This window comes from Theropithecus gelada, chromosome 11 (assembly GCF_003255815.1).
Source record: "Theropithecus gelada isolate Dixy chromosome 11, Tgel_1.0, whole genome shotgun sequence".
In the NCBI taxonomy this organism is placed as follows: Eukaryota; Metazoa; Chordata; class Mammalia; order Primates; family Cercopithecidae; genus Theropithecus; species Theropithecus gelada.
In genome coordinates, this window is record NC_037679.1 from 103,960,229 (window position 1) to 103,986,583 (window position 26,355).

Below are 26,355 nucleotides of genomic sequence, written 5' to 3' on the forward strand. Positions count from 1 at the left end.
GACACAAACCTTATCACTCTAATAGAGTTATCAAAAAAATTTTTTGTTTTGTTTTGTTTTGAGACTAAGTCTTGCTGTGTCACCCAGGCTGGAGTACAATGGCACTATCTCAGCTCACTGCAATTTCTGTCTCCTGGGTTCAGGTGATTCTCCTACCTCAGCCTCCCAAGGAGCTGCAATTACAGGCGCATGCCATCATGCCCAGCTAATTTTTGTATTTTTAGTAGAGACTGGGGTTTCACCATGTTGGCCAGGCTGGTCTCAAACTCCTGACCTCAAGTGATCCCCCAGTCTTGGCCTCCCAAAGTGCTGGGATTACAGGCGTGAGCTATCACGCCTAGTCAACTTATCGACTTCTGTCAACATTTTTTTTTTTTTTCACACAACTTTTTGACTTGGTATATCCCCAATACCTAGTATAGTGCTTGGTCACAGTTTATAATTAATAAATATTTACAAATACACAGACGAAATTTATTAAGTAGAAAAGACACCAAGTAAAATTAACTTTCCTCCTATGAAACCTAATTCATTTATGTCAATAATTTATATTCTATTCTTCAAACCCTGATACACAGAATTCAGAATATAGAAAACTGAGGACCAATTTAGCAATCTAAGCTATTGTGGGTTTTTTTTTTGTGGTTTTTTTAAGACAGGCTTTCACTCTATTGTCCAGGCTGGCGTGCAATGGCACAATCTAGGCTCACTGCAACCTCCACCTCCCCGGGTCAGGCGATCCTTCCACCTCAGCCTCCCAGTGGCTGGGACTACAGGCATGCACCACCACGGCCAACTAATTTTTATATTTTTTGTAGAGATAAGGTTTCATCATGTTACCCAGGCTAGTCTCGAACTCCTGAGCTCAAGTGATTCGCCTACCTCAGCTTCCCAAAGTGCTGGGATTATAGGCGTGAGTCTACAGGCCCAGTCTATTATTGGTTATTCACAAGAAATAAGTATGTAATAGGTAAAAATTTGCCCTTTTCTACTTGCATACATATAGACACGAGTACAAACAATATATTCATTGTTTACATAATAGTGTTTATCAACACTAAAAAGGAAGATTCTGGATGCCTGGTGCTGCTTCACAATTATTATTTTCTAATCAGTTCAAAGTTTCATAGATGTTATTTTAAGCCTTTATCATTCTTAAAGACCATCTTTCATTCTACACACACCCCTAAGAAGATGACAACTCATATTTCACAGAAAATAACCAGAGTCTACTATCAGTACCAGTACCAGCCACTGTGCTAAGCAATCTGTAAGAGGGTAATGGTATCTCTTTTACAGAGAACCAAATAATTGAAGCATAGAGAAATTAAGTGAATTGCTCAACATAGTATGGCAATAACTAGGGCAGGGATGTGAACCCAAGACTCTGCTTCCAAAACCCATCTTGCTTCCCTTATCTCATCTCAGGAGAAAACCTTCCCTATCAAGACCTACCATTATACCATGTCACAAGCCCACTGAATCCTGGATATTACTCTATCCTATCCACCACCACCCACCATGATTTCTACTTCTCTCTCTCTTCCTCTTGCTCCTTCCAAAAGCCTATCAACAAATAAGATCTCTTTCACCATTAAAACACAACAATATAATAGCAGCAAAAACACATGTATCAGGAGTCAGAAGTTTGCCTCTTAATTACTGACCCCAAACTCTCTGCTCTGAGATGAGACAGGATCTGGGAGCAGGAGAAACTAAGTAGCAATTGATTTGTCCCTCCTTTACAACCACAAGACAACAGCTTCCCTCTATTTGATCAATTTGCCTTTCCTTCCACTGTACTAGGGTGTTTGGCACCTCAGCACTCATGTAAATCCTACTCCTGCTTCTTAGAGTGGCCTCTCACCATTCTTCCACCTTTTCTTTTTGACAGTTCATAAAACGCCCTTTTTGTGAAATCTTCCCTAATCCATAGCAGGGTTAACCATTGTTCCTCCACTCTCCTTAGTGCTTGTGTCCATTAAAATACCCACCATAATGTAATTATAATTCTTTGTTCACATATTAATCTTCTATATTAGAGGTAGTTTTCTGAAGACAGGAAATGTGATTATTCACCTTTACTTAGTATCAAGCTCTGGGCATGGGACATAGGAGGGATTCAGAAAATGTTGCATTTATTGACACTGAGATTTATTTTGTATTTAGGATAGTGCTTTGGAAAAGGATGAAATTATACAGATGTACTAGATTAAAATATTTTAAAGAATATAAAGCAATAAAAATAATAAGCAGTAAGTACATTAATTGAATTTATGAGTTTATAAGTAGAATAACCAATTATAAACAAAATTTTATAATTCATATCAATTCAGAAGAATCAGCTCAGAAAAGGCAAAGGTCATTATACAGTGAAACCAATCAGATACAATGTCATGGAGGAAGACTGTTAAGTCTATGGATTGACTGGACAGCAGAAAAGCTTATAGAAGAGGTACAGTATTATACAACATTTACAAACGGATAGGAATACAGGAAAGGATGTGGCATATGTGTGAGATAATGATTTAACTAAAATAAAGTCTTGGATGAAGATGAAGAACAGCAAAAGATTAAGAATTTGTACTTGCTCTGATATAAGCAAACTGGTATCGGAAGTTCCTTATACCAAGAAAGGAGAGCAAGGAAGTGAAATAAAAAAATAAATTCACAGTGTAAACTACTTCTGGAATATAATGCAAGGTGTGAAGTAAGGAAGATGTGAAATCAGAGTTGTGGCAATGGGAATGAAGAAGGCTTGCATCTAAGAGGTATTCTGAAGCAAGAACCTTATAAACTGGAAGTAGTGAGTAAAAAACAAGAAATCAAATATACCTCTTAAGTTTTCTACAATTTTAAACGAAATAAAAGAGGACATTACCCAATAAACAGTCTACCCTATGCTCAAAGGGGGAAAAAAAAGAGAGAATGTAAATTACTATGCATCAGGGGAAGAAAGGGGAATAATAAGAGACATGAACTGGGAATGATGATACAGAACTCTGAGAGGCAAAGCAGATGAGCTTTCTAAGGGCATAAATGTAGAATAATGACTAGGGTACTTATCAAAATCATCTGAAGGCATAAAAAAAATTTATCCTGCCCCCATTCAGCCCAAATTGAGAGTCAGTGTTTCAGGGATTACAATTATAACATGTATTAGAATCTGGGTGAGTATTAAGAAAAGGTTAATACGCCTGTAATCCCAGCACTTTGGGAGGCTGAGGCAGGCGGATCACGAGGTCAGGAGATCGAGACCATCCCGGCTAACACGGTGAAACCCCGTCTCTACTAAAAATACAAAAAAACTAGCCGGGTGCGGTGGTGGCGCCTGTAGTCCCAGCTGCTCGGGAGGCTGAGGCAGGAGAATGGCGGGAACCCGGGAGGCGGGGCTTGCAGTGAGCCCAGATTGCGTCACCGCACTCCAGCCTGGGCGACAGAGCGAGACTCCGTCTCAAAAAAAAAAAAAAAAAAAAAAAAAGAGGTTAATAAATTTAACAGTAAGGCCTCAGGCCAAAGACTTGGAGACACACACCCGATAATAATAACTGACAAAATACCATCCCAATTACAAAGCCAGAAGTAACTTGACAGTTATGCTGCTTTCTCTGTAAACAACAGCTGTCATTTTGACTGGGTATGAAACCTCCACCATTTCTTGCACTTCACATGAAATTAAACTAATTGTCCAAAGTAGCTCCATATCCATCAACATCAGAATCACATACAAATACACAACAAGGATACTGAAAGAATATTCACAGCAATAAATAATTATAATTAATCTTTGACTCCAAAGACTTCTTCCAAGCCTTTATGAAGAGGTAAAATTTGGTCTACCTAAAGCAAAATGTTTCCTATCAGTTTTTAATAATAAACATTTCTGGCTCACGCCCGTAATCCCAGCACTTTGGGAGGCCGAGGCGGGTGGATCATGAGGTCAAGAGACCGGGACCATCCTGGCTAACACGGTGAAACCCCGTCTCTACTAAAAATACAAAAAAACTAGCCGGGAGTGGTTGCGGGCGCCTGTAGTCCCAGCTACTCGGGAGGCTGAGGCAGGAGAACGCCATGAACCCGGGAGGCGGAGTTTGCAGTGAGTCGAGATCACGCCACTGCACTCCGGCCTGGGCGACAGAGGGAGACTCCGTCTCAAAAAAAAAATAAATAAATAACAAAAAAATAAACACTTCCATTCTATTCAGCTATCAAAATCTAAATAAGCAATTTATAATTACATCTTCTATATCAAAATTCAATTAAATTACATTACTAAAAATGAGATAATGAGATACTCTGAGCCTCTTGGTGCAATATAACATATACAGCACCACATATTAAGTATCCTTGCAAAAAATGTTTAGCCTAAATTTTATCAAGACTTTTGAACAGTGGTTCTCAAACTTTTGTCTCAGGACCCCTTTATACTCTTAAAATTAACATTACTGGAGACCTCAGAGGGATTTTGTCTATGTGTGTTACATCTATTAATATTTACCGTGATAGATGGTAAACCTGAGAAAGTTTAAAAATATTTATTAATTCATTAAAAATTATAACTCATTATGTTACAAATATATAATATTTAAAATAAAAAATTCAGTATTTTCCAAAACAAGACAAATTTAGTGATAAGATTGGTATTGTTTTACATTTTTGTAATCTTTTTAAAAATATGGTTTAATGGAAGACAAATGAATTTTTTTCTTTTTTTTTTTGAGACACAGTCTTACTCTGTCACCCAGGCTGGAGTGCAGTGGCACAATCCTGGCTCACTGCAAACTCCACCTCCTGGGTTCCAGAGATTCTCGGGCCTCAGCCTCTAGAGTAGCTGGGATTACATGGGCGCACCACCAACACCTGGCTAATTTTTGAATTTTTAGTAGAGATGGGGTTTTACCACGTTGGCCAGTCTAGTCTCATACTCCTGACCTCAAGTGATCCACCCGCCTCGGCCTCCGGAAGTGCTGAGATTACAGGCATGAGCCACCGCGCCCGGCCTTACAAATGAATTCTTATATCTGCTTCTGCATGTACTCTGCTGCAGTATCATATGTGCAGTATCATATAGCCTCTGGAAAACGACAACGTACACTCTAGGGTGAATGCGAGTAAAAAAGACAAAATTATTTTTACATTGTTAACCTACCCCAACTATTTTAAGGTAAACTTCTCTTTACAGAAATGTAGAAGAATAAACCAGTTAAATGACACTACAAGGAAAATTCAGAATGTGGAACATTCCTCAAAATAATCCAAGTTTTTCAATAAATCTCTGGCATGCAGAAAATGAAAGTAAAAGCAATAGTTCTAGATTAAGAACTACAACAATAAAATACATTTTGTAGACCTTGATAGAGCCTATTTTGAACACTGTCAACGGACATTTTTGAAACAATGGAGAGAATATCTGAACAGGTTCAGGGTGTTGGATGATCCAGAAATGATTGTTAATTTTTTCAGGCATAATATGGTTATGTAAGAAAATGTATTTTAGAGTAGCATAATGAAGTATGTAGTGATAAAGTGAAGTGAATCATAACAACTACCTTTCAGGTTTCAATTAGACAGCTGTAGAAAATATCTGTCAGCAGACATGAACTACCATGGGTAATTTAAACTACAAAAAGGTATTTATTTATGCCTTAAATATTGTAGGTACTAATATATAAGATTTAATAAATCATATCAAGTCATTCAGAGAAAAGTCAGTGAACAAATTAATTTGACAAAGCATCTTGAATTAAAAACATTACTTTTAACTCTGACCTATGTGGTAGGAGAAAATGGGAGTTTAGCTGAATTAATAGGGGGTTAAAAAGTAGGCAATGAGGGTGTGTTTCTAAACATCATAAAGATTTAAATGAATGCAAGGTGGGTACAGGATAAACTAGTGGTTCTTTGATCTTTATCTTTCACTGTATCATGAGCAATAGCCTTACACATACCTCAACACCACCAACCCCACTCCAACAGTTCACTCAGTATGCCTTCCACTATTGTCCTCTTTTACATGGTTTGATGTCATCCACCTTGGGATTCTTTGTTAGATATAACCCAAGTTCAACAATCAGTTAGGGGAAGACTTACACTGGTCACGCGACGGTAGATCTGCGCAGCATTCTGGCACTCCGAGTAAGGATATTCAGATGTAGCCATCTCAAGCATGCACATCCCAAAAGCATAAACGTCAACGGATTCATCATATTTCTCCTCATACATCTCAGGGGCCATGAACTCTGGGGTACCTTAAATTAAAAGAACGATTCAGACTCAATGCGAGCAGAAGCTTCAGACGTTACTCACCGGGGAGAGAAGCAGAGGGGTTGACCTGTGAGAGAGAAGAAATTGGAATGGGGAGAAAAAAGGAAAGGGGGGAAAAAGAGGAAGGAAATCTTCTCAGTCAGTCTGTTCCACCAAATATCTCGTAAAAGATCTTCCACTGCAAGGCCTTTATATGAAACTGGAATAAGGTCAAGGATCTATTTATTGATTTACTGTGTAAAATGAATTTCTCTAAACAATATGTCAAAATAAAGCCTTGGCTAAGAGATAAACTAATATAATTCACATTGAAAAATAGAAGGAAAAGGAAAGACACTATGCAAGGAACAAAACAGATATAATGGCACATCTGTAAGATAAGATGATGGGTTTAAAAAGATCAAAATACTTGTGTGTCCACTAATGTATGGTAGTTGTAGGTTAATATTTACAGCTACATTCTTGGCATTAACACTCAATCTGATTAGTTTCACTTTTTAAGAAGGCCTTGCAGTGAAAAATCCGATATTCAATACATTTTTTAAAAAATGAAATAAAGCGTAATTGTCTCCAAAGGCCACTCACCAGAGCCCTTTTCTTCACATACTTACCATCGCACCTGTAGTGCACAAATAAGCCTACTACAGACACAAGAAATACAGTGAGGGACATCCTACAGGCAAAAAGACAAATACACACACAAATATAGAACCCAAATACAGACTGATTTATGAGCAGTGTGTGATCTCACAAGACTAGGTTTTATAATGCTTCCAGAAAATTAGGTCTGCATACCTCAAATTATAAGGCATTCCAAGAAACAGACATGCACACTATGATTTAATGAACAAAGAAAATAAAAACTCTATTGGGTCAGGGATTTCAGGATGCCAAAGACAATCAAAGAAATGTTTCCTGTGAAGAAGGCAAAAAAAGAAATTCAGCTTCAAATAACACTGTTCCCATTCGTCTTGTGAATGTATTATAAGAAAAGGTGAAAGTGTTCCTAACCTAAGTTACATAATATTCCAAGGAGAACACTGTTTTTGAAAGATGTACAAATAACTGGTGTTCTGTGCTTTTCCTAGTAATACTTAGGATCCAAGTTCACTTAAAAATTAATGGGTTTCTTTTGTTATTGTCACCTTTTGGAGGGAGTAAATAGAGTGTTTATGAAGACTTCAAGTTTTTAAATTGTGATACCCTCTTCATAGAGTGAAAGTTTATCAAAATAGGCATTAAATTATTTTTCCAGCTTTGAGTTTCTAACATATAAAGTCTGAAAGGGACAGCCTTGTTCTTTAGATAAGTGATTCTCAACAGGGGGCAATTTTGTCTTCTAGGAGCCATATATAGTAATGTCTGGACACACTTTTGGTCATAACAACTAGAAGACAGACAGGGAGCGTGCTACTGGTATCTAGTGGGTAGAGGCTGGGAATGCTGCTCGAGTCTTACAATGTACAAGACAACCCCTTATAAGAAAGAATTGTCCAACCCCAAATCTCAGTAGTACTGAGGTTGAGAAATACTCTTTTAGATAGATCATAACTTCTGAAGAGTCAGACTAAGAAAAAAGTTGATAAAACCAACTTTTCAGAATGAATTGTCATATTTATTTTCACAAAATGTTAGGAGGCTAGATACTCCTTTTTTTTTTTTTTTTTTTTTTTTGGAGACGGAGTCTTGCTCTGTTGCCCAGGCTGGAGTGTAGTGGTGCAATCTCAGCTCAGTGCAACCTCCACTTCCCGGATTCAAGCGATTCTCCTGCCTCAGCCTCCCAAGTAGCTGGGCCTACAGGCACCCGCCACCACACCCGGCTAATTTTTTTTTTTTTTTTTTTTGTATTTTTAATAGAGATAGAGTTTTTCCATGTTGGCCAGACTGGTCTCAAACTCCTGACCTCAAGTGATCCTCCCACCTCAGCCTCCTAAAGTGCTGGGATTACAGGTATGAGCTACTGTGCTTGGCCAATATTCTTGAATATACATATATACCCAACAGACATTTTATATGTCTAAAAATTTAATTTTTATCTTTTAATTTTAGGAAGTAAAACTAAATATAAATTCCATTTCTTTCATTAAGTGACATACTGTATGTATTACATAAATAGTGCATAATATTAAGTATCAACAGTGTGTAACGAAAAGATGGCTGGCTGGGCAAGGTGGCTCACGCCTGTAATCCCAGCACTTGAGGCTGAGGCAGGTGGATCACTTGAGGCCAGGAGTTCAAGACCAGCCTGGCCAACATGGTGAAACCCCATTTCTACTAAAAATACAAAAATTAGCCAGGCATGGTGATGCATGCCTGTAATCCCAGCTACTCGGGAGGCTGAGGCACAAGAATCGCTTGAACCCGGTGGGTGGAGGTTGCAATGAACTGAGATCGCACCACTGTACTCCAGCCTGGGTGACACAGAGAGACTCTATCTCAACAACAACAACAACAAAAGACTGTTACATTAGGTTTTATCAACAAAGTTCACTTTATTCCTTGTAATGTAATGTTATCAACAGCCTCTAAGATGATTCCAAGAAGCACAAATGTAGAGAATCCTACATCTCGTAAGTAGAACGGATCACCTCCTGAGTTCAAGCTATGAATCTCTTAAGGTTTATATCACTTAAAACTCTGACAGGGCCAGGATTCTAAATAAAAGGAATGTCAGAAAGCCAGTCAGGCTCCAAGGTACACCTGAAACATACCTATCACACTCTTGGCAAAGGAAGCCCGCTTCAGGGTTGCCAGACCAAGGTCTCCAATCTTGACGGAGCCAGTAGGGCCCGTGATAAAGATGTTGTCACATTTAAGATCGCGGTGAATAATAGGTGGAGTTCGAGTATGAAGAAACTGAAGTCCTTTAAGGATCTGACGGCACCAGCTTCTTAGAACTTTGATCTTCATCACTTTAAACCTTTTCAGATACCTAGAAAAAGCAAAGTATACCAAACAAGTTATCAACGATATGAGTTTGTTGCTTTGAAGAATTCCATTAAATTCTAACATGACTGGAGATGGGAATATCAAATTTAGAATACTAAGATTCAGTAACATTAAAGGTTAGTAATACTTTTAGTAAGCGGGGCTACGATAGTTTAAAATAAAAATTCTATTAAGAGACACAGAAAAATAAGTCTTCCAAATACTTTTTCATCTAAACAATGATAGTATTAAGTAACTAGTTTTTTCTTAAAGAAATGGGAGATGAAGCTGGCTATATCAGCTAAATATTTCAGAACCAAAAATATTTAATTAGTGATTGGTAAGAGAATTATAACAAAGCACCAAATATGAATTCCTTAAAATTAGGTCACCATTTAAATGATTAACAGGTGGAGTTCTGCTTCTCTTAAATAGTGCAGTAGTTCTATCAGACACAGATGTATTTATAAACTCTAGTCAAAAGTACACAAAACAACGATTACTTGAAGGCTCTGGAGAGCAATCAAAATCAGTCATAGTTGGCAGGGACAAAGGGAAAGTACTGCTTGAGTTTCCTTCTTCATAATACATTTGTACCTAAGAAAAGGCCCTGTTCTGATTCTGCGGGTCTGCTAAACCCCAGACAGAAATGGGGACTGAGTTTGCAATGACCACAGCATCAAGAACAGTGCTAACAGACCTTTCTGCAAGGATGGTCTGTTCAATAAAGTTGTACTACTCAAATGTAGATTAAAATAAAAAATTCCATTTCTCAACTGCACTAGCCACATTTCATGTGCTCAACAGCCACATGAAGCAAATAGCTACCATTCTGGATGGTATACGCTATACAACATTTCCATAATGGCAGAAAGTTCTATTGGACAGCACAGATCTAGAAAGGAAAGGAGGAAATCTCAGAAAGCAGGCACCAAAGGAGAGTCCTAAATTCTGTGTATTCACTCTGCCCAAATCTCTAGTTGACCTCTGAAATACGTACATGTAGGAAAGATTCCAAGCAGCCCAAGTATGCTAAAAGAACTGAACAGAGACCTCTGATGCTACCCACTGCAGAAAAGATACATCTGAGGATTGAGTGCTAATGCCTACTTTATCTGGCAATATTCAGGGGAAAAAAAGAGCACTAAAAATGTTAAATATAAAAGACTACATTTTCCTTTCAGTATCTTTAAAATACACACACGATTAAAGGAAAATCTATAATACTGTGATATATATGATATGCTTACATATTATATTATATAGTTATTGTTTTTCAGTTCCTGAATGTTTCATTTTTATAATTTCTATGTCTTTACTGATATTCTCTATTTGTTGAGCTAAAATTTTCTATACTCTTAACATTTGGCTGTCACTGTTTCCTGCATTTAGTATTCCAATTTTGTTGAATAGGTACTATAATTACTCCCATTTAATAATGACTTACCATTTTCTATGTACTTATGTAAGATATGAAAATTACAACATACAAAACAAGTGGTAGAGGGGTTAAATGAAAACTTCATTTGTGCAAAGGTCTTATATTTTACATGAAATTGTACAGTATTAGTCCTAAATAGTGAAAAGTAACAACGTAAATGTAATCTTCAGGGCAACTACTTAAAATGAAAAACATGCAGAGATCCAGATCTAACTAAAAATCAAATAGTAGAACTAAAAATTGTACTTCATTTGGGTGGGTTAATTGAAGAAAACTAATAGCAAAAGTGGGTTTTGTGGTTTAAAAAATATATCAAAACAGTAATGCTGGATGGAGGGTAAGGAAAAGGCTGCCTGGAAAGTGGCATAAGGGCATTTTCTGATATGATGGAAATGTTCTCTATCTTAAGAGTTTTGGTTACACAAATGAATGCCTTGTCAAAACTCACTCAATCATACGATAATAATTTATTATATCCTGATGCTGCTTGGAGGTAAAAGAAAAAGTACACAGGCCGGACCCGGTGTCTCACGCCTGTAATCCCAGCACTTTGGGAGGCCGAGGCAGGCGGATCACGAGGTCAGGAGATCGAGACCATCCTGGCGAACACAGTGAAACCCCGTCTCTACTGAAAATACAAAAAAATTAGCCGGGCGTGATGGCAGGTGCCTGTAGTCCCAGCTTCTAGGGAGGCTGAGGCAGGAGAATGGCATTAACCCGGGAGGCGGCGGAGCTTGCAGTGAGCTGAGATCGCACCACCGCACTCCAGCCTGGGTGACAGAGAGAGACTGTCTCCAAAAAAAAAAACAACAACAACAACAACAAAAAGAAAAAGTACACAAATATTAGAACTCTAATGAAATGCATACTGAAGGGTTTATAGGTGAAGCATAATGATATCTACTATTTATTTTACTATGGAATGAATAAGATAGAAGGATGATGAATAAATGGATGTATTAATAATATGGTAATGCAAGTGATGCAAAAAGTAACAATAGAATCTTGGTGCTGAGTGTGTGCTCACTGTATGGTGCTTTTGCCTTTTCTATATAATTTTTAGAATTTTATATTAAAATACTGGAAACTTTGTCATTAGTCCTTCTTATAAACATCCTATTTTTAAACAAAAGGGTATCCTACCATGAACTTTATACTACTTCTCTCTCTCTCTTTTAACTATTCCTGTAACACCTCCCTAATTACAGAAAGCCTCTCTATCCTTTAAGATCTACTTAAATTGTATCTATCATTTTAGTAAAGACCTTCAAGATTATCCCAGCCAGCAGGAAATCATATCTTTGTCTCAAACGCTATTCACATGAAAATTACACATATATTATGATTCACATTTCATTTTAGGAACCTATTCTATGGGAATTGTGTACAAACATGATTATTATAGCAACGTTCATAAGGAAAGTATAAGGACAAGAAAGGATCCAATCTGCTCCATATTACAAATGGAACATTTCTAAACTCAGAGAAGCTAAGTTTGGTGAGAATGAAAAGTGGTTCTAGAAATGTGAATATTAATTAAAATCACCATAACCAACCACATCTTGAGAAAGAAAAGTGACAATCAGGCACCATCAGTGCAGACCGGACAAAAAAAAAGATGTCTCTGCCGGGTGCAATGGCTCACGCTGGCTCACTCCCAGCACTTTGGGAGGCTGAGGTGGGTGGATCACCTGAGGTCAGGAGTTCAAGACCAGCCTGACCAATATGGTGAAACACGGTGTCTACTAAAAATATAAAAACTAGCTGGGCATGGTGGCATGCACCTGTAGTCCCAGCTACTCGGGAGGCTGAGGTCAGAGAATCGCTTCAACCCGGGAGGCGGAGGTTGCAATGAGCCGAGATCACGCCACTGCACTCCACCCTGGGCGACAGACTCACCTCCAAAAAAAAAAAAGATGTCTCTGATATATCAAGCACTTCAGGGTCTTCCATTATGACTGATTTTTGCCCGATCACATTGAAGAAAAAACCCAGTTGCTGAAAAGCTCCACTGTCATAAGCAGAGCTCTTAATCAGTTCTTCAGTACTAAGATATTTACTAAAAACAATCAACTCATGGTTAAATGGGGATAACTACAGTACCTATGCCAAAAACTGGTAGACTAAATGCTGAGAACAATGGTCGCCAAATGTTAGAGTACAGAGAATATTCCATTCAAGTAGAGAATATCAACAGAGACAGAAACTTTAAAAAGGAACCAAGTAGCAAATTCAGGTGCTGAAAAACACAGTGAAGATTCACTAATGGATTTCAACAGCATAGGTGAACACAAGGAAGAAAAAGGCAATCAACTTGAAAATAGGAAGTGAAACTATACAGTCTGAGGAGCAGAAATGGGCAGAGTCTACGAGACCCGTGGGACACCATCAAGTTGACCAAAATATACACAATGGGAGTCCCAGATAAAGAGGAGAGAAAAGAGCAAAAAGAATATTTAAGAAAATAATGGCCACAAATTTCCCAAACTTAGTAAAAGACATGAATCTACACATCCAAAAAGTTCAACAAACTCTAAGGATAAATGTAAATAGATCCACAATGAGAAACATTATATTCAAACTGCTAAAAGGCAAAGACAAAGAGAGAATCTTGAAAGTAGCAAGGGAGAGTGACTTATGACCATGGGATCCTCAATAAGATTATGAGCTGATTTTTCAGCAAAAACCATGGAGGGCAGAAAGCAGTGGAATGACACATTTAAAGTGCTAAAAGAAACAAAAGCAAAACCCCCCAAAAAACTTAAGACTGCCAACCAAGAATTATATATCCAGCAAAATTATACTACAGAAATGAAAGAGAAATTAAGACACTGCCAGGTAAATAAAAGCTGGAGGAGTTTGATAGTAGTACACCTTCCCTATAAGAAATGCTAAAGAGAATCCTTAGAGGAAATAAAAGAACACTAGACAATAACTTGAAGCCATAAAACCAAATCAAATCTCTGGTAAAGTCCATCACACATCTAAATATTAAAACCAATATTAATGTATTTTTGGTTTATAACTCCTTTTATTTCCTACATGATTTAAAAGACAAATGCATGTAAAATAATGATTATAAAACTATGTTAATGGGTACACAATGTATAAAGATAAAATCTGAGACAACGAAAACATAAAATGGGAAGGAAGAGTGACGCTGTATAGGATCAGAGATTTGTATGCTATAATATTAAAGCTAAGTTGGTATCAATTCAGGGTAAGCTGTTGGAGGTTTATGATGTTAGTTGTGATCCTCAAGCTAACCACTGAAAAAATATCTAAATATATACACAAAAGGAAATGAGAAAGGAATCAAAACAGTATACTACAAAAGAAAACTAAATACATTTAAATTATTTAATCTCCAAAGAAAAGTCTAGGACTGGATGGCTTCACTGATGAGTTCTACCAAACATTTAAAGGAGAATTAACACAAATACTACTCTTCCAAAAAGTAGAAGTGGAAGAAACACTTTCTAAATCATTCTATGAGGCCAGTATTGCCCTGACACTGAAGATATCACAAGAAAACTATAGACCAACACTGTTATTAATGTAGATGTAAAAACTCTCAACAAAATATTGGCAAGCCAAACCCAATCACATAGTAAAAGGATTATACGCCATTTATCTATGAAATGCAAGGATGATTCAACGTAAGAAAATTAATCAGTATAATATATCACACTAATAGAACGAAGCAGTCTCATGATTATCTAACTTGATGCAGAATAGCATTTGACAAAATCTAATACCTTTCCATTAAAAAAAAAAAACCAACAAACTAGGATAGGACTAGCAGAGAACTTCCTCAACGTGATAAAGAACATTTATGAAAAACTCACAGCTAACATATACTCAATGGTGAAAGACCAAAAGCTTTCTCCTTAAAATCAAGAATATGACAAGGATAATCAGTGCTAATCATAATTCAAGTTCTAGCCAAAACAGTTAGACAAGAAAAATAAAGGCATTCAAACCAGAAAGAACTATCTATTCACATATGACTTGATTCAATATATAAAAATCCCAAAGAATGGTTAAGTGTGGTGGCACACACCTGAATCTCAGCACTTGGGGAGTCAGAGGCAAGGGAGACCACTTGAGGCCAGGAATTTGTGACCAGCATAAGCAATATATTGAGTCCCTATCTTTACAAAAAATTTGAAAATTAGCCAGGCATGGTGGTACACACCTGGAGTCCCAGCTACTCAGGAGACTGAAGTGGGAGGATCCTTTAAGCCTAGGAGTTCAAGTCTGTAGTGAACTATGACTGCACCACTGCACCGCAGCCTGGGTGACAGAGTGAAACCCCATTTGTTTAAAAAAAAAAAAAAAAAAAAAACCCCAAAGAATGAACATTCACACACACATAGACGAGCTAATACAAGAATTCAGCAAATTTGCAAAAGTACAAGACTGACACATAAAAATTAGTTGTATTTATATATACCAGCAATCAACAATCTGAAAAGGAAATTAAGAAAACAATTTCATTTGCAATAGCATATAAAGGATCCAGGAATAAATTTAACCAAGGATGTGAAAGACTTGAATAATGAAACTACAAAACATTGCTGAAAGAAATTTAAAAAGACATAAATAAATGGACAGACACCCTGTGTTCATGGATTAGAAGACAATATAGTTAAAGATGGTGATACTACACAAAGTGATCTACAGATTCAACACAATCTCTGTCAAAATTCCACCATCCTTTTATTCTAGAAATGGAAATCTAATCCTCAAATTCACATGAAATTTCAAGAAGACCCCAACTGTCAAAAACAATAGTGAAAAAGAAGAACAAAATTAGAGGAAATCACTTCTAATTTTCAAAATTTACCACAAAACTACAGTAATCAGAGCAGTGTGGTACTGGCCTAAGAACAGACAGGTAAATCAGTGAAACAGAATTGAGAGTCCAGAAACAAACCTATACATATCATCAAATAATTTTTGAGAAGGGTACCAAGACCATTCAATGGGGTAAAAAGTCTCTTCAACAAATGATGCTGGGATAACTCGGTATCAACATGCAGAAGAATGAAATCAGACCCTACCTCACGGCATATACAAAAGTTAACTTAAAAATGGAACAATAGCCTAAATAGAAGAGTTAAATTGATAGAACTCTTAGAAGAAAACTTAGGTATAAATCTGTATGACCTTGGTTATTTATGACAATGGAGTCTTACATGACACCAAAAGCCCAACCATCAAAAGACAAAACAGGTACACTGGACTTTATCAAAATTTAAAACTTGGCACAGGCTTGAGCATCCCAATCAGAAAATCCAACATCCAAAATGCTCCAATCCAAAATCTGAAACTTTTTGAGCACCAACATGACACACAACAAAAATGCTCATTTGAACATTTTGGTTCAGATTTAGGAGGCTCAACTGGTAAGTATAATTCAAAGTTCCAATATCTGAAAAAATTCAAAGCCCAAAACACTTCTGGTCCCAAGCATTTTGGATAAGAGATACTACACTCAATCTGTATGTCACAGCACATTATCAAGGAGCAAAAAAGGCAACCTACAGGAGAAAATACCTGTAAATCATGGATCTGGACAAGGGTCTAGTTTCTAAAATATATAAAGAACTCTTATAAATCAACAAAAAGACAAGCAATCCAATAAAAAATCAGCAAAGAACTTGAATAAACATTTCTCCAAAGATACACAAATAGCCAATAAGCATATGAAAAGATGTTCCATATCATTAATCATTAGGGAAATGCAAATCTAACCCATAATGAGGTATCATGTCACTCCCAGTAAGATGGCTCCTCAAAAAGTTAAACAAAGATTTCCACATGACTCAGCAATTCCATTCCTAGTGTACAGCCAAAAGAAATGAAAACAGGTACTCAAAAAAATACTTGTGCACAAATATTTATAGCAGCAGTACTCATAATAGCCAAAAGGTGGATATAGCTCAAATGTTCATCAATGGATGAATAAACAAATTGTGATATTTCCATGGAATGGAATGTTATTTAGTCATAAAAGGGAATGAAGTACTGATGTGTGCAATCACGATGATCCTCGAAAACACTGTGCTAAGTCAAAGATGCCAAACACAAGGATCCGTAACATACTTTGAGTCTACTTATAGGACATATCCTGATTAGACAAATCCATACAGATGGTAAAAAGCTGATAGCTGTCAGGAGCTGAGGGTTGGAAGAAATGGGAAATTGTTCCATGGGCATAGAGTTTTAGTTTTGTGAGATGAAAAGCATTCTAGAAATTGCACAGAAATGTGTATGTATTAACACTACTGAACTGTACACTTAAAAATGATTAAGATGGTAAATTTTGTTATGTTTTTTACAATAAAAAAATCAATCCCATCCACGAATGGATGGTCCCAGAGATCAGGTAGTCCAACCCCTTGTTTTACATGTACATGGGGAACTGAGACCCAAAAAAGGTTAGCTATTTGCCCAAAATCACAGTTGGTCAGAGGCAGCACTGGGAGTAGTCACAACTTCTACTCCAAGTCTAGCACTCTTTCTACTAAATAAACCCTCCTGTTGGCATAAGCCTCTGAAGCTCAGAAACTGAACATTTCTTTTTAAATGTAAAAAGAAAAAGAACTTAGATAATGTGCAATTAAAGAAAAAATATGCTGCCTGGCTGGAAGAAGGGAAATGCGGAGTAACTGCTTAATGGGCACAGAGTGTTCTTTTGAGATGATGAAAATGTTTAGTAACTTGATAGATGTGGTACTTACAAAACATTGTGAATGTACTAAGTGCCACTGAATTGTATATTCTAAAACGGTTAATTGTATGATATTCGAATTTCATGTCTATTTTTTAAAAAAGTCTAAATTTATTTCAATTTTTAATCCAAATTTTCTTTTTTCTTTTTTTGAGATGGAGTCTCACTCTGTCACCCAGGCTAGAGTACAGTTGGCTCACTGCAACCTCCACCTGCAGGGTCAAGCGATTCTCTTGCCTCAGCCTCCTGAGTAGCTGAGATTACAGGTGCCCGTCATCACACCCGGCTAATTTTTGTATTTTTAGTAGAGACAGGGTTTTACCATGTTGGACAGGCTGGTTTCGAGCTGACCTCAGGTGATCCTGACCTCAGATGATCCACCCACCTCAGCCTCTCAAAGTGCTGGGATTACAGGTGTGAACTACCACACCCGGCCTTAATCCAAATTTTCTAACTCATATATTCCCATCTTATTTTTCAGCTATGGGTGTTTTATCTGCTTCAATGTAAATACACATACAGAACAAAGGTAGAAACTCAAAAGGTCCAAAAAGCATGTATTTTGGAGTTAATTCCCATTCCTTCCCAATTTGGCTCTCCAAATGCTGCCAATGGTCCTAGTTACTCATTCTTCCAGAAATGAATATGAATGTTTTCAACCTACTTGCTTAGGAATCTGTATACATTCTCAATCAGAATTCTTAAATTCTGAAATTTTTCTTTTCTCATTCTCTCTACTTTTTCATTTTTATTTCTGAGATGGAGTCTCGCTGTGTCACCCAGGCTGGAGTGCAGAGGCACGATCTCGGCTCACTGCAACCTCCACCTCCTGGGCTCAAGTGATTCTCTGCCTCAGCCTACAGAGTAGCTGGGATTACAGACAAACCCCTTTTAGATAATTAAATCTAACTGGGTATTCTCACTACTGCGTCATCCTCTTTTAGTATTTTCTGTCTTTTTTGTGCCTTCTGTTGCTCATTTCTTCATAGTTATTATTCCTGTCAATTTAGTCTGTTGTTTAACCATTAAACCATTTAAGTTTAAATTTTAATGTTCACATTTCTAGAAGTTCTTCAGAAGCTTTTAAATTATGCCTGTCTTTTTTTTCTTTGATGGTGTCTTATTCCTTCAATTCCTTCTTTTCTTTTATACACTTCATATACACTTACATATATCTTTACTGACATCATTATGTAAATAATTGTAATCACTTTCAGACTTGTCCATAATATCTTTAATTGTTGAAGTGCTATTTTCTGGTTGTGTCTATTCACCTTCATTGGTATGATCTGTAATTTAATTGTGAGGTCATCTTCTCTGGAAACTGTTTTGCCTCTGGACAGTGACCAAGGAACTGTGAAAATGTCCCTGGGAGTTTTCTTTCAGTTCCTGATCAATTATGATGCACGTTCTTTGGTTTGGGACTCCTGTACCAAGTAGATGGTATAAATTTATGTTACAGCGCCATCTACATGTGAGATGGAAGAATACCAAATAGGCTGGGCACCGTGGCTCATGCTTGTAATCCCAGCAGTTTGGGAGGTCAAATCCGGATGAGGCCACATCGCAATGAGCTCAGGAGTTTGAGAGCAGCCTGGGCAGCAAAATACACATTGTCTCTACCAAAAAAAAAACTTTTTTTTTAATTAGCCAGGTATGGTGGTGAGCAACTATAGTCCCAGGTACTCGGGAGGCTGAGGTGGAAGGATTCCCTGAGCCCAGGAGTTTGAGGCTGCAGTGAGCTATGATTGTGCCGCTGCACTCTGTCCTGGGCAACAGAGTGAGACCCTGTCTCCGAAATAAAAAAAAGAAGATTACAGAATAATTAAGAACACTGGTAGCATTTGATGGGAATTTCTATTTTTCATAGGTCTCCCCTCTTATCCACAGTCTTCTGCACACAGGTAAAATTCCTTGCAGCTTTCACTGGCTAGGGCATTAAGGTCTCTCTTTTCATGGATAATTCAGTTTTTTGACACAGGCTACGTTCTAGCTCCCCTCTCTACCTAGTTCTAACGCTTTCTGTCCTTGCATGGACATTAAAATTAGCATCAACTTCTCAACCAATATGTGGTCTAAAATCCCAGAGTATAAGTTCCTGTTTTGGCTTCGAGTTATCTCTGCTTATTATCTGGAGGTTAACCTCTCTTTCCTTAAAGCTTAGATATGTATTGGAAAAAACTTTTATTATATTCCACATTTCAGGTTGTTGCTGGGGGACAGCCATTCCATGGGGGCTTACCCCACTATGTTACCCAAAGCCCCTCAGTATAGTTTTTTAAACAAGTAAACCATTGTATTTTAGAGTAATCTTAGGCATGCCAGACAAACAGTTGACAACCAACTAAGTATCCAAACCAATGGAAAGAATCTCAAGATGTACACATAATCACTACCACATAATTCTCCTTAATTCATTCAAACGCTTATCATTCAGTATTAGATACTTCCACTAGAATGTGATATATAGCACTTGTTCATAGTGCTAGGTATATAGTGCTAGTTAGCACATTCTAGTGGAAGAAAAGAGAATATCAAGAAGCCTGTCTAACGAGGATAAAGGTATTGCCATAAACAAGTGTGGAAGTTGGATAAAGAAATTAGAATTTGCAGGACAGAAATGATCTGTTGATGTTTCAACATGTTAACTGTAAGCATTTCAGAATACATGCAAGTGACTATATCCAGGTGCTATAACACTGTATTCTAATGATCTGGAATTAATCAGCTCAGCAGTATTAACTTTAACAATTAATAAAGAATATATTGCCACAGTGACAATTTTAAAATATCGAATTTCACCAAATAAAAAATTTATACAAGATAACTTAAAACAGGTTCTTCTCTGGGTAAAAATAGATCCTCTAAGACACCAGGGGTCCCCAACCACTAGACCACAGGTTGATACCAGTCCATGGCCTTTTAGGAACTTGGCCACATAGCAGGAGGTGGGTGGCAGGCAAGGAAGCAAAGCGTCATCTGTATTTACAGCTGCTCCCTCATTGCTCGCATTACCACCTGAGCTCTGCCTCCTGTCAGCAGCATTAGATTTCTCATAGGACCATGAACGCTACTGTAAACTGTGGATGCAAGGGATCTAGGTTAAGCGTTCTTTATGAGAATCTAATGCCTGATGATCTGTCCTGTCTCCTATCACCCCCAGATGGGACAGTTTACTTGCAGGAAAACAAGCTCAGGGCTCCCACTGATTCTACATTATGGTGAGTTCTGTAACTACTTCATTATATATTCTAATGTGATAATAATAGAAATAAAGTGTACAATAAATGTAATGTGCTTGAATCATTCCAAACTCTCCCACCCCCCACCCCCCACACCAATTCATGGAAAAACTGTCTTCCACGAAACCAATCCCTGGTGCCAGAAAGGCTGGGGACTGCTGCTCTAAGAACCTGGGATTACAAAGGCATACTCCAACTTTTACCAAAAGCTCTTTACAGTAAGTAATGAGAAATTTCTGCATTAAACCTTTTTCCGTGAAAGGAATGACAGAACTAGCTATCTGGGGATTAATTTCTGATGCTATGGGAAATGGAACTAAAAGTATTTTTTAAGTGATAACTGTCACAATATAATCTGCATCTGATATAAAAGTTGCAGGGATATAGCAAAGCACAATACAAACGATAAAAATAAATAGGTAGCTTCTCAATAAACCTTAATCTCATTTTAACCACTAGAGGGCTACCTTGACATTTGATTTCTGATCCCTTAGCCACTCAATTTTTTTTTTTTTTTTTTTTGAGATGGAGTCTCACTCTGTCACCTAGGCTGGAATGCAGTGGGGTGATCTCGGTTCACTGCAACTTCTGCCTCCTGGGTTCAAGCGATTCTCCTGCCTCAGCCTCCTGAGTAGCTGGGATTACAGGTGCACGCCACCATGCCCAGCTATTTGCATTTTTAGTAGAGATGGAGTTTCACCATGTTTGCCAGGCTGGTCTCGAACTCCTGACCTCAGGTGATCTGCCTGCCTTGGCCTCCCAAAGTGCTGGGATTACAGGCGTGAGCCACCACACTCGGCCATAACTTCTCATTTCAATACTTACCAAGAAATAATTATCAAATCACTTTATATACCAGAGGACTTTGTGGGCAAGGAAATATGTGCTAATACAGCAACAGTTGGAAGGATTGTTCCCTTCTTAGTAGGCTGGACAACAAAAGTAAAACTGGGAGACCTGAAATTTAAGAACTCAAACTCTCTCATACTTCTTGGTCAGCTTTTGTAATATTGATGAACTTACGTTTTAAGTGTTCCAGACGTCATAAGTTCAGTCACCAAAACAATGCACTTCTTTCCTTTTACTGTGGATTCCCAGGAATCATAAAATCTAACAATATTGGGATGCTGAAGACCCTTTAACATTTCAGCTTCTTCTTTAAATCTCTGCCTCTCAGACTTTGTTAATTTTCGATCCTAAAATGAAAAACCAAAACAGAATGTGGTTTAAAATGATAAAACACCAAATAAAGACAGTTAATCTTAGATACTAAACATTACTAAATCATGATCGATGGTGTTTAAAACATGCAAATGCTGAAGTTATAAATGATAGATTTGGATTATATAAATTCATGCTTGAGATCATTTCAGTATCTTTACTGTTAATGTATAACTCAGATACAGTCTCACTTTTGTAAGGTGCAGTTAACTTTCCACATCCAAAATAAGTCATCAATTGCTAGACATGCAATTTAATGTCAGGAAATGAACATAGGCTTTAGAAGCAGAAAGACCTAAATATAAATTCCAGTTCTATTTTTGCCTTGATTAAAATCAATCTATCTTTAACCAAAACATTGTTTTTATTTTTGTTTGTTTGAAAGACAGGAGCTCACTCTGTGACCAAGGCTGGAATGCAGTGGTGCTATCATAGCTCACTGAAGCCTCAGATCCTGGGCTCAAGGGATCCTCCCACCTCAGCCTCCAAAGTAGCTAGGACTACAGGCATGTGCCACCTTGCCTGGCTAATTTTTAAATTTTTGTAGAGATGAGGTCTTGCTATGATGCACTGGCTGGTCTTGAACTTCTGGTGATCCTCCAACTTTGGCATCCCAAAGCCTGGGATTACAGGTGTGAGCCACTGCACGAAGCCTTTTTTTTTTTTTAAAAAAAGCAATAACTTAAATACTCAAGTATTTGTCTTTAAGTCAGGAAAATTCTCAGTTATTATCTCTCTAAACACAGTCTCCTCTCATTCTCTTTTTTTCCCCTCCCAACTCTTCTTTTTAAACAATTTTTAAATGTGTGTGTGTATATAACCTTATTTTATCCTTTAATTTCTCTCTCATTTTCTATTTCCTTCTCTATGCTACTTTCTGGGCAATGTTTTCTGATCTACCTTCTTGTTCATTAATTTTTCTCTTCAGGTATTACATCAATTATTAATTGAACTTTAAGGTTCTCACTCTGTCACCAAAAGTACCCAATGAAGAATGTAATAAAAGGAAACCAAGTTACTACTCCTATTTCTACTCTGCCCAATAGCATCAAAACCAATGGATACTACATACATGCCTCTTACAAAACACTTAATTAAGGCAACATTATATTGACTCTTATCCCCACAGAATAAGCCCTCAGAGGCTTTATTTTGTCATGAAAAGGCAGTGACAAAATACCTTTTTGGGGTTCTATCTTTAGCACCTGACAACCTAGCATAGTGACTTGTTCAACAGCCATTTGTTGAATGAATTCCATAAATGTCTTTTCCCCTGCGATACCCCTTTAAAAGTGTGTGAGTGTGTGTGTGTGTGTGTGTGTGTGTGTGTGTCCTTAATAAGCAATTAGCATTTCCCCAAGGATAAAAAATTCCTGTGACTTAAAAGAAAAATGATAATTGAAATTGGGTCTCTGAATCTCAGTTAAGTCCAATACAACCTATGCAGAATGATCAACTTGCAAACAGCTTTTGATTTTTAAAAATGGTTTGTAAAAGTTTATTGTAAAAAAGCTACCAAATACTTATTTATAGCAAGGTACAGAGGGAAAAAAACAGGGGGGACTTCTTTGCCATCAAAAATCTGTATTTAATTTTCCTTGAGAATACACTGAATGGCAATCTAAAAATTCCATAGAAATATTTAGATTATTCTATCTCTAATTTGCCCAGAAGATATCTATACTATAAATACAGGCTACTTTCTAGATCTAAGTGTTTCTATCCTTTCTGAAAAGTATTATTTATGTTAAGAGATCTGGGAACCCCTGCTTACTGTTTGAAGTTAGAAAGACAGGACACCAGATTGTCATCAGCAAAGCAGGAAATGGGGGGACCTAAACACACAATTTGGGGCTTCTTTCAATAATTCGTCTACGTGTTCCCTCTGTAACTAAATTTTGTTTTTTTTTTTTAAATCTAGGAACATTTCATAAAATATCTTATAGAAGTACATTATTTTAGCACCCAAAAGACTTTAAGACAATAATAAAGTAGATCAAAACTAACATAAGACACAGATCAGAAGGAACATCTGGGGTTTTAAAAATAATTTTTGCCAAGTATTTGCTATTTACTGGCTGGCTGCTTTACTTCATTTAATTCTCAGAAAAATGTTGTGAGATGAACTGACTCAGAAAATTTTATTATCTCCCTCAAATTCACAGGAAAAGCAGAACTAAGAGACAAACGAAGGTTTGCTTCAAAGCTCATGTTTCACTGACAACAAACCCTACATATTTTGCAAAACTTCTAAAATAATTTTCTTCTCAGAAGATTCATGTTTGTTATTATATAATAATTATTGAAAAGAAATAGGAACTTTATACTAAATTACAGCTGAAGGTAAAATAAGAGGAACCATGTATTGTTTAAATATTACCGTCAATCAAATTATCATGAATACAATGATAAAATTTTAAAATCCTGTATCAAAAAGTAGCATTAAAACGTCAAGTGAGACTTAGAATGGATTAGCCACTGTTGCTTTTTAGAAACTTCTCTTCATCATTATGGAGCTGGATATTCCTGGGGCCTTAATATACTATACTATCCCAATTGCAGCATTCATTACCTTCAATATAAACTAAAGCTGACGCAGCTAACCCATTCTATTCATTTTGTTCCTTTCTTTCCATCTACATTAAGTTGTTTTGACAGGATAAATGAGCAAAACCAAGGATCAGCGTCACATGACCTCTTCATAACATGCACAGTTCCAGACTACTGGGGGTGGGGTGTGGGTCAGGCAACAACTAAAACAACTGTTCATCTCAGTACTACCCAAATTATAGTGCTCAGTAGATTATCTGCTAATTTCTTCTTGAGAAGCACAATGCTACTGTTTAATACAATGACCTCATAACCATTTGCACATCTTCAGTCCCTTGCTTTTAAGCAGTTATTTCATTTTAAACATCCTCTGACAGACATCTCTCTTTATCCTCATATTTTAGTATTTTTAAAGTAGCAATCCCATCCTTTGCTACTGTTCACTTTATTCGCCCAGAAGCGAACCTTCCAAACCAGTTGTGCTAATGAAGCAGTGAGACTGGTTTTCAATCATTAAACTTGAAATTTTTACTTTACAACTAACAACTGTATCCCCAAAATTATCTGGTCCTCAAGTCTTATTAACATTTACATTTCTCTAGTATTATATATGTGCAATACTCAAAATTTTATTACTAAATTAAGACAGCATGTGTTAAATCCACGTATCAAAACATGGGTGGAGAAAAGTGTCTGGAATTCTTGATTAAAATATTTTAGGTCACTATTGGAATACTCCCTCCTTATCATTTTCTGCACCACACTGACTTAGCAAAGACATGAGCATCTATTTCATCTTTTTTTTTTTTTTTTTTTTTGAGACAGAGTCTTGCTCTGTTGCACAGGCTGGAGTGCGGTGACGCAATCTCAGCTCACTGCAACCTCTGCCTCCCGGGTTCAAGCAATTCTGCCTCAGCCTCCTGAGTAGCTGGGATTACAGGCGTGTGCTACCACACCTGGCTAATTTTTGTATTTTTAGAGACGGGGTTTCGCCAAGTTGGTCAGGCTGGTCTCGGACTCCTGACCTTGTGATCCGCCGGCCTCGGCCACCCCAAGTACGGGGATTACAAACGTGAGCCACCGTGCCCGGCCTCTATTTCATCTTTTAAAGTGATACTAATTGTTGTTGGGTATTAGGATAAAGAAATAAAAACTTGTCTTCAGGCAGAGGGTACAGCAGTTTGAAACACTGCTTTCCAGTGCAGCATGTGTTTCAGTTACAGTTTACAGAGAAAAAAAATTTTTAAACAATTATTCTGTATGTTGAAAGAAATTAAGCATATAAATAATTACTTAAGTCTGGCAACTCTCTCGCATAGGCCTATATGGTATAACAGCAATTCAAAGATGGCAGAAGTATTAACTGTAGGTAACTAACTCTTCTTAAAAACTTCAGAATTAGAGATTGAAGGCCTGGGAAAGGTTGGAAAAACTACTACTAGAAACAAAATAGGTAATTCTCATGCAAAATTTCTTAACTGTTAAAGACAGCAAAAAGACTAACATGGCTTTCAAGGTGTTTTGAAGTATAACATAAAAAGTACACCTGCACTTTATGTGGCCAAATCTACAGATTAAATTCCTACTGCAGATTTCTTTATGACTTCCAGTTTGGTACTCTTAGACATGAAACTCAGGGTCTATCCCATGAAGAAGAGAGTCTATGTGAGCCCAACTTTCCTCAATAGGTGAAAAGATAAGATAATTATGGGGGCAGGGGGCAAGTAAACATGGCATCACATCCCCTGCTTCTCCATGGAGACTTTTACCTATCATTCTGAAATAGTACCAGTTTCAGAAAGACCAAAAAAAAAAAAAAATTTTTTTTTTTTCCCCAAAAGAATAGGAAAAAAAAATCTGGTTACCTGGTTGCTCTAACTCCTCTATTAGCCCCTTCTTCCCAATATGGCTCACCTTTATACACTTTATTTATTTACAAAAAGTTTCTGTTTCAAAGAAGCAAGGAGAAA

At 37.1% G+C, this 26,355-nt stretch overlaps 1 protein-coding gene across 7 annotated transcripts in view; it reads right to left on the minus strand.

The window, feature by feature from the left end:
- Positions 1 to 26,355, minus strand: part of WNK1 (WNK lysine deficient protein kinase 1) — a 156,765-nt gene that overhangs the window by 73,447 nt on the left and 56,963 nt on the right. For all 7 annotated transcript variants that reach the window (XM_025401983.1, XM_025401989.1, XM_025401988.1 and 4 more), the window contains exons 2-4: positions 21,638 to 21,810; positions 8,976 to 9,196; positions 6,091 to 6,248 (exon numbers count right to left, since the gene is read on the minus strand). In XM_025401983.1, coding sequence (XP_025257768.1) covers positions 6,091 to 6,248; positions 8,976 to 9,196; positions 21,638 to 21,810 — 552 coding nt within the window. The remainder of the gene's footprint in view (positions 1 to 6,090; positions 6,249 to 8,975; positions 9,197 to 21,637; positions 21,811 to 26,355) is intronic.